The 9,748-nt window shown below is 38.5% G+C and overlaps 1 protein-coding gene across 1 annotated transcript in view; it reads right to left on the reverse strand.

Moving 5' to 3' along the window:
- Positions 1-8,840, reverse strand: part of ATP6V0A1 (ATPase H+ transporting V0 subunit a1) — an 84,525-nt gene extending 75,685 nt beyond the window's left edge. Inside the window, exon 1 of the mRNA XM_042783263.1 lies at positions 8,724-8,840. Coding sequence (XP_042639197.1) covers positions 8,724-8,840 — 117 coding nt within the window. The remainder of the gene's footprint in view (positions 1-8,723) is intronic.
- Positions 8,841-9,748: the final 908 nt, after the last annotated feature.

A 9,748-nucleotide genomic window follows, 5' to 3' on the forward strand; every position in this document is an offset into this window, starting at 1 on the left:
AAGTAGATTGCCCAACCTTCCTTCCGAGGAGTGGCTGGTGGGTTTGAACCGCCAGCCTTCTGGTTAGCAGTCAAGTGCCTTAGGCACTATGCTACATGATCTGGTACTACTGAACATTTCTTCCATTATAAACAGTTATGCATGTCCCCACCAGATGCCATCACGTACTATAAGCACACTAGCATCCCAAGACACAACAGAGGCAAAAAACGTAAATGCACCATACATGTGCCACAGATCACAAAAGGGTTCAAGAATATTTGGAAATTCTAAAAAAGTTCTAAATAATTCATTGCTCAAAGAAGAAATCATAATGAATAAAATTTCAAATATCTAGAATGGAATGATAATGAAAGTACTGACAATGTTGAATTTTATAAAGCCCTGTGATCTTGGAACCCAGCGATGGTTAAAGAAATTCCCCCACACTTTATGTTCCAGAAAACAGCTAACTGCAAAGAATCCCTCTTCCATATGACTTAGATAAGACTCCTGGAAGACCCATTGTTTACCTATAACAAGGCCAGATACAGACCCTCCAAATTCCCATTCTTTGCCTCTTAAATGATTTGCTGAATGCTTTAGTTAAATGCTTGTTAACCCCACTTTGGTTAAGATTCTCTCCTTCCTCCATGTCTATGAACTCTGGCCCATCCTCAGCCTGAACCAGCATACAACCTCTCCTTAAGAACCCCTCCTGGGAAACTGGCTAGTCTTAGAGTAATAATAGAACAGACTAAAAATTAACGTTACATGTCCCATTCAAGAAATTAGAAAAGGATATTAGGAAGAAAATAACAAAAAGCATAAATTAATGGAAAAGAAAACAGAGCTGGGTTTCATATACATGAGAAAAGTAAATCCCTATCTTTGGGTTTTTTTTGTTACATTCAGCTAAACACAATCTTAACTGGTAATAGTTCCATGTTTTCAACATGGAACTGAAGGTCTTAATGTATATAGTAAATTAAGGAAAAGAAAGAAAAGAGTAAGGATTTGAAAGGAAGAAATAAGACTGCAGATGATAAATCAGAAACTACACAGAAAATCAAAGACCTCTATGTGATAGTTGGAGTTGTGTGTCAACTTGGCTGGACCCCAGTTCTGAGTGGCTGTTTCCATGATGGGATCAGATGACTGTGTTCTGAGTGGCCAATCTCCCCAAGGGGAGCTTCCCTAGGGGTGTGGCCTGCTTCCAGGATATCCAGGGACATCCTGGGAAGAGAGACATTTTTCTGTGGATGGGAACTCTGGTGTGCTGCCTACAACTTTCCTTGAGTAAGCAGCCTACTGTTCGGCCTGGAGATCTTGGATTCGTCTTTTGTTGGAGTCAACAGCTGGTGTACTGACTGCCAGCCTTGAGCTTCTCAGCTCCCCTGTGGTTGCAGAAGCTAAGGAAAGCCTCCAGCCTGACGTTTCCTCCAGGGACTTTGGACTTGCCGGCTTCTATTACGTTTGTGAGCCATTTTCCTAAGATAAATCTCTCTCTCTCTTTATATATATATAAGCTTTGCTGGTTTTTGTTTCTCTAGAGAACCCAATCTAACACGCTCTACAAACACACAATTAGAACTCTAAAGGGATAATTCATCCAGGTTGCTGAATATAAGAACAATACACAAAATCAACTCTATTATTTTATACCAGCCACAAACAGAAAAGTTAAATTTCAAAATGATACTGGTTACAACAACAAAAACTTAAGGGAACTCAAAATAACTAAAGATATGCAAGAACCTTAAAAAACAAAAACAAAACAAAACAAAAAAATGCACTGCCATTGAGTCAGATCTGACTCATAGCGACTCCTCCCCTTGGGTTTCCAAGGCAGTATCACTACAGAAGTAGATCGCCCAACTTTCCTTCCTAGGAGTGGCTCAGTGGGTTTGAACTGCCAGCCTTCTGGTTAGCAGTCAAATGCCTTAGGCACTGCGCCACCAGAGCTCCTACAAGAACCTTAGGGGGAAGTAAAACTATAAATACAGAATTTCAAGGAACTTAGCAAGCTGATTCTAAATTCTAAGATTAAGTTGAAAGAGTAAAGGGGCCAGAATAGCTGAGACAACTCTGATGAAGTGGGGAACTCTTACCCTATAAGACATCAAACATTATTAAGCTCTGCCAACTAAGTTTCCGTTGTATTAGTACAGGGATAAACAAACAGGCTAATGGGCTAGAAAGGAGAACTCAGAACAAAACCCTGTTATCAGGTAGTCTCTGACTTATGATGGGGTTCTATTCGGATGGCTCCGTCACAAATTGGTTCTGACATGAGACAAATACTTCATTTTTCAGTTCTAGTTTTCATTATTATTGTCTTTTATTATCCATATCTTTATAAATCCAGCAGTGTTTTGAACAGCAAATCATCAAACTGAACATCTGCAAGTGAGTATCTGAGAATGATAACATCAGCAAATTATATGCTGCAACATGTCACTATGATAAGATATAAAATACAAAAACAGATGGTCATTAGTACAGTTCGTCATAACTCAAATGTATCTTAAGTTGGGGATTACCTGTACAAACTTGGTAGTTTACAGAGATGGGATTATAAGTCATGAAGCAAGAATTAATTACTTAAAAAGTTGTTCTCGGACAATCGGTTACTCACATGGGGAAAAAATAAATTAGATGCCTACCTCACTTGTTACAAAAATAAACCCCTGGTAGATTTAAACCTAAGTGTGAAGAATGATTTTTTTTTTTTTTTAATTGTGTAAGCAAATACAAGTATGTGTCACTTAACGTCCATGATATGTTCTGTGAAATAGGATATAATGTGATTTGGACACTGTGTGGAAACGATATTAAAACCTAATGGGTGCTGCCTTTATCCCCGCTGCTGCCACTGCTGTTTGAGCTGCTGGTGTCCCAGCCCTACCCACTGTTCTGCCCACCTGCCCCGACCAAGAGCCTGTGCCCAGAACCATGTCCTCTGCCTCACCTGCCTGTATCCCACCTGTGGTCTAGTGTCACAGAGTCTGAGTTTGGGGTCTTTAAAACTATTAGGGATAAATAACAAACAAAAGGAGAGCTGCTTTCCCTAAAAACAAACAAACAAACAAACAAAAGCTGTATGGCACCAAGGACATTCAGACATTGCCCAGACAGAGGAACAGATGTTAAGTGATACATACTTGTATAGAAAAATGCCATCTTGGGGAAGGGAAGCATTTCTTAATTAAGACACAAAAAGCACAGCCATTAAGAAAAAGATGGATAAATTTAACTACATTAAAGTTTAAAACATTATATATGCCTACTGGCCAAATTTGGAACAATTTAAACATCAAAAAGAACAGTAACAATAAAAGATTATAACACATTTAATAAATAAAAATATGTATGAGTTCCCAGTGATTTTCAGGACAAAGAAAACATGATAGAGAAGGGAAAAACTCTCTATTAAGGAAGAATGCTAACTAACAAACGTAGAAGGAATAATAGAATTGGAAAATCATCATTTTTGCAAGCACCTGCCTACCGTAATAACTGATATAGGCAAGGCTCAGTTGAAGGATGCTAAAACTAGTATATGAAAAGCCACTGGGAAATGGGATATTCATACAATCTCAAAGTATCCCCTACATTATTCATTAATCAGAAAAGGGGAAAAGATACCTTTACAATGGAGAAAGCTAGCAAACAACACCTGAATCAAGTGATCAAACTTATCATCACCAATAACAGGACAAGTGACATGTGCCTCCTGCTGTGACATACTGAGAAGGGCATAATAGCACATACACAGTCTTACTGCCAAAAATGTTTAACCTAAAATGAATTAAGAGGAAATAATTAGACAAATCCAAATTGAGAGGCCTACAAAACAAGTGGCCTGGCTACTCAAAATATCAATGTCATGAAAGACCAAAGAAATAAACAGAAGCTGTATTTCTGCAGAACGTGAGCCATGGACTGGATTCTCTTCATGCTTCACTACCCCTGTCAGTGGTTCTTCACTGACACTTCCATGCTTTCTCACTCCTTCTCCCAGCCCCTACTTCTCCCTCAAAAAAGACAAACAAACAGCCATAAAGGGCATACTGGGACAAATGGAGAAAACAGAATATGATGCTGCATTAGGTATGTTAAATTTCTGTGTTAAATTTCTTCACTATGATCACTGGATTGTGGTTATGAAGGGAAATCTCTGGTCTTAGGTGGTATGTGCTGAAGTATAAAATATTTAGGGATGAAATGTCACAATGGTCAGAAATTACTAATGATACAGGAAAAATAATATATATATATATACACACACATATATGTGTATATATATACATATGTATATGTGTGTGTGTACATATATATATATATATATATATATTCTCCACAAAGTGGCCAAATGGTAATAATTGGTGACTCTACACAAGGGTATCAGATGTGAAAATTTTCAAAATATAAATTTTAGACAAAGAAAATAATGATATGCAAAAAAAATTATGAATATCAAATATATGATAAATAAAACAAAAACAACAAATACATATATAAACCAAACTCATTGCCGTTGAGTCAATCCCAACTCATAGTGACCCCTCCTTGGGTTTCCAAGGTGGTATCTCTATGGAAGTAGATTGCCCAATCTTCCTTCCAAGGAGCGGCTGGTGGGTTTGAACTGCCAGCCTTATGGTTAGCAATTAAATGCCTTAAGCACTACACTACCAGAGCTCCTTTATAACATGTAGTGGGTTTATAGGAGCCCAGGTGAAACAGTGGTTACAGTGTTTGGCTGCTACCCAAAATGTTGTCAGTTCAAATTCACTAGCTGCTCTGTGGAGCAAGATGTGACAGTCTGCTTCCGTAAAGTTTTACAACCTTGAAAACCCTACAGGATAGTTCTACTACTCTGTCCTATGGGGTCACTATGAGTCGGGATCGACTTGATTACTGTAATTTAAAAATGATTTAATACATAAACATTTTGAACATTTTTCCATTTTACTTTTTAATACAGCAAATATTGATAGCTATAACACACATAAACAAAAGCTCTTAAGATCCTCAATAGTTTTTAAGCATGTAAGTAAGTCCTGAGACCAAAAAGTTTCAGAACCAGTACCTTTGAGAAAATAACATAAGTATACCAGGAAACATGTACAAGAATGTTCATTGCAACACTGTAATAACAAAGAACTGGAATCAATCTAAATGTTCATTAGCACAAAAAGCTGGTAGATATAAACTGTGTATTCTTATAATAACTATACAGCAAATAAAATGAATGAATTCAAACTATCTGTGTCAACATGATCAATACTCAGAAACAATGTTGAATTTAAAAATCCAGTGCTTAAGAATACACAGAGTATACCATGTATGTATAGTAGTCTTAAAACATACAAAACTATACTATCTCTGTATTATTATTTAACAACACATACATATGTAACAAAATAAAACATGGAAATGATAAAAACAAAAATCACTAGAAGTTATGGCAGGGGAGGAACGACATGGCAGAAGCATACATGGGAGGCTTCAATTTTATGAAGAATGTTTATTTCTTAAGCAGGTAGCAGGAATATAGGTGTTACTTTTATTATTCGCTGTACCTTTTCTGTATGACTGAAATACATCATAAGTAAAAGGAAAATAGGCTAGATACAATAGGGGTTAAGAGACACCACAGGTCAATATGGTGACATCGAGGAAGAGGAAGACATAGAGAGGTGCATGGGAGGTACAGCCAGCAAAGATGAACTCTTTTGTACATACAGTACTGTGCTATCAGTGAAGGCACACATTGATCTAGGGGTGGATAGATGGGTAGACAGGCTGAAGGGTTACCTATATCTATGCAGGGGGGGAGTGTGACCATGACCATACATGGGGTTGGCAGACAATGTTTCTACAAGTGTATTTGTATGTTCTGTAAGAATTCCCAGGTATACAGTCGAGCTGACTAGGGACAAGGTTGTAGTCACTTCTTGGCCACAGCCAGCTACCCAGGGGGAGCAAGTAGTTGGACCTGTGGGCTCGGGACCATGGTCACAGGGAACATCAAACTCAATTGGCATAACATACTACACAAAAACATTATTCTACATCCTACTTTTGACGAGTAGCAACTGGGATCTTCAAAGCTTGCAAGTGGCCATCTAGATGCTATGATGGATCTTTCCTCATCCAGAGCAAAGAAAAATGAAGAAAACCAAAGATGTATGGAAACAATTAGTCCAAACGAGTGGTATACCATGTGATCCTCAGCCTATAGGACTAGGAGACCAGAAGGACTAGATAGTGCTCAGCTACCACTGTCAACTACTTGGAGGGAAATCTAAGTAGGAGATCTTGGACAGAGTGGGAGAAGAACATGAAACAAAACTTGAAATCATTAAAAAAAATTTTTTTTAAAAAGGGACCAGGTTTGCTGGTCTGATAGAGGCTAGTGGAACCACTGAGACTATGGCCTCTAGTTGTCCTTCAGGTCTGGAATTAAACCCATTCCTGTGGCTGCCAGCCAAACAAAAGACAGGCATATGAGCTGAACACTTACATTAGACAGATACACTCCTTGGAGAGATCAATCATGGGAGAATAGAAAGGCTGTGTATACACAGGGAGATAGCTCGGAGGCCAGGAGTGCACCGGAGGAAGGACACAGGTTAGAGGTAACTATGGGTAGGAAGTGCGGAGGGGAGCTGTTGCACTGTGGGAAACTGCAGTTAATGTTTTGAGGCAAAGTGCATGTGGGCTGCTGTATGGCAAGAGAAAATGCTCTGTAAACTTTCACCCAAATCACAATAAAAATTAAAAAAAAAAAAAAAAAAAGGAGATACACCACAGGAGCAGATGAAGGATTGCAAGGAAGACTTAGGTTTGACTTAAAGTTCAAGCCCAGAAAACTGGAAGAATACTGGTGAATTAGCTCATGTTAAATCAGGATGAAGAAACAGTTCGTGAAAAGGTAAAGTATTGGTATTTAGACATACTGAGCTAGAGAGAATTACTGGGTGACAATAATCTCAAAGAGCTTTAAAAATAGTGATAGAGTTTGGGAGGTCAAGCCAGAGATACAGATCTGGGAGTCACTGAATAAATATGGAAGTTGAGAGTAGATGAAATCATCAAAAAGATGATAAAGGAAGATGTGCGTACGAGGAACTTAGCCAGAGAGAACCAAGGTGGGGAAGATAAGAGACGAGTGCAAGACAATAATGAGTCCTCAGAAAGGTAAGAAAATCAGTCAAGGAAGAGAACATGTGAAGAGAGGTGATTTAAAATAGTTCAAAGAAGATAAGGAATAAGACCACATCACTGAATTATTACTAAGTCATTTCAGCTCAGACTGAGAACTTCCTGAAAGTTCACCAATTCAGAATTAATCTCCCACCTTTCTGACCACTCCCCTTTCATTCATCTATTCATTCCAACAAATACCGATTGATTACCTTATATGTGCTAGGCACTAAGGATACAACAATAAACAAAAACAGATACATCCCTCTTCCTGGGATAGAGCACAGACTATAATCAATGATTCACACTGATGAATGTAAAATCACAACTATAGTGAACTACAAAAGAGAGGTACAGTGGGCTTTGAGAATATGTAATAGGAGGAGATGACCGAATTAGGGACTACTGAATTGTAACCTCCTCCTTTCTTTTAGCATGTATATTGTGCCGCCTTGACCAGACTGTAAGCCCCATAACCCACTGCCATCAAATCAATTCTGACTCATAGCAACCCGTTAGGACAAAGAATTTCCAAGGCTGTAAATCTTTACGGAAGCAGACTGCCTCATCTTTCTCCCATGCAGCGGCTGGTGGGTTTGAACCGCCAACCTCTTCATTAGTAGCTGAATGCTTTAACCACTGCTCCACCAGGACTCGTAAGCCCCATAGAACATAATATTTTAGACCATTCATTTTCTTCTGATACCTTCTCCCAATATAATGCTCCAAAATAATGGAAATTCAGTATACAATTACTCATCATCTACTACATTTTGGAATTATTGTAGGCAGTGCTAAGGCATTTTTTTTTTTCTTTTTATCCTGCTATGGCAAGTGTTAAGGAGACCAAAAACAAGATGAAAGCTATGAACAGGTTAGTTGGATGTCCTCTACTGCATCCCAAACAAATACCTTGAGAGTACAAAGGATTGTTCTCAAAGGGGTGCTGGCAAAAGTGTGGCAGGATTGACACAAAGCATTAGAAAGACAATTCAAAGTGCATGCTCTACCAATAACAAGTAAGTGCTGTAATGTTATTTTTGCAAATAAAAAATAAAACATTCACCTGTATACCAATATTCATTGCAGCACTAATCACAATAGCAAAAAGGTGGAAACAACCTAAATGTCCATCAGAGATGAATGGATAAATAAAATGTGGTATATTCATACAATTGAATGTTACTCAGCTATAAAGAGAAATGAAGTCCTGATACATGTCACATTGTGGATGAACCCTGAAAACATTACGCTGAGTGAAATAAGTCAGTCACAAATATATGATCCCACTTAAATGCAATAGGCAAATGCATAGAAACCAAAGCTTATCACTGGTTACCAGGGGTGGGAACAAGGGGGCAGGAGGAGTCATTCCTTTAGACACCGAGTTTCTACTAAAGGTGGCAGAATAATTCAGAAAAGGATAGTGACAATGGTTGCACAACATGATGAATGCAATCAATGTCTCCAAATTAAACATGTAAACTTAGCAAATACTTATGTATTTTTACCACAATGAAACAACTACTTACATCACGAAACTGGACTTTTCCAAGTTCTCCTAATTCACTGACGCAACAATAAGCAGCTTCTGACTGTAGAAAAAGCTGAGCCAGAGTCATCTCCTCACTCCGGAAAAGCTCCCCCATGGTGGCAGAAATTGCCAGTCAACAGACCTAGATTTCTCTCCACCTGAGGCAAAAAGACAAAATGACACGACTCAGATGGGCCAAGACCAAACACCACCCCAGCAAGGCTCTTTGGTTTTTGTATTTTCATTTCTCCCACCCCACGCTGACAGGTCTTTAACAAACTGCTTTGGCATCCTCTTAGAAAGAGGGGAAGGAGAAACTGCAAAGGCAGTTGCTGAATCCTGTTCCACAGAGTGCCAGATGAAGTCACTTCCTCTGCAGTCAACATCAGGATCAAATGACAATGTTTTGAGACAACCCAATATATGAGAATGTATTCAGATTAAAGACAGGAACTGGGAATCCCAAAGAGCTCTTTAAATATCCCGGACACACTATCACGAGGCAATGGCGTTCACGCTGCACTATGTTTTTTTTTGCTTGTGCAGGAAACAAACATAAGAGCCCTTGATGACTCTCTCACAGAGGATGTCTCTGCTGTCATTAGTTTTCTACCCTTTACTGACAATGACTAACAGCCAAAGCCCCAGTATTACTCTAGAGCTATGGCTACATTAAAGGGTTTAATCTCCCAAATGCCTCCAAATACACTATTTTTCCCCCTAAGGAATTCAAATGGATAACCATTATCTAAAAGAAAAACAAAAGAATGAAAGAAAATCAGCTTGCCTACTAAATTCAATTTCAAATTAAGCATAACAGGAATACATTGGTAATGACAATGCAGTTTTATCAAACCACAGAGAATAAACTTTCCACCCTTGCAGCTTTCTGTTTCTGATCCAACCTTCCAGATTAATTGCATTCTTCCATCTATCAAGTGTTTTCAAAGCTGAGCCAAGAAATTTCCGTTTTAGGGTTGTCTTAATGTTGCCGGATTAAGAAAGACAACTGGCGCTATCACT

The sequence above is a fragment of the Orycteropus afer genome, unplaced genomic scaffold (assembly GCF_000298275.1).
Source record: "Orycteropus afer afer isolate SDZICR_OR568_19922 unplaced genomic scaffold, OryAfe1.0 scaffold00786, whole genome shotgun sequence".
NCBI classification, from domain to species: domain Eukaryota; kingdom Metazoa; phylum Chordata; class Mammalia; order Tubulidentata; family Orycteropodidae; genus Orycteropus; species Orycteropus afer.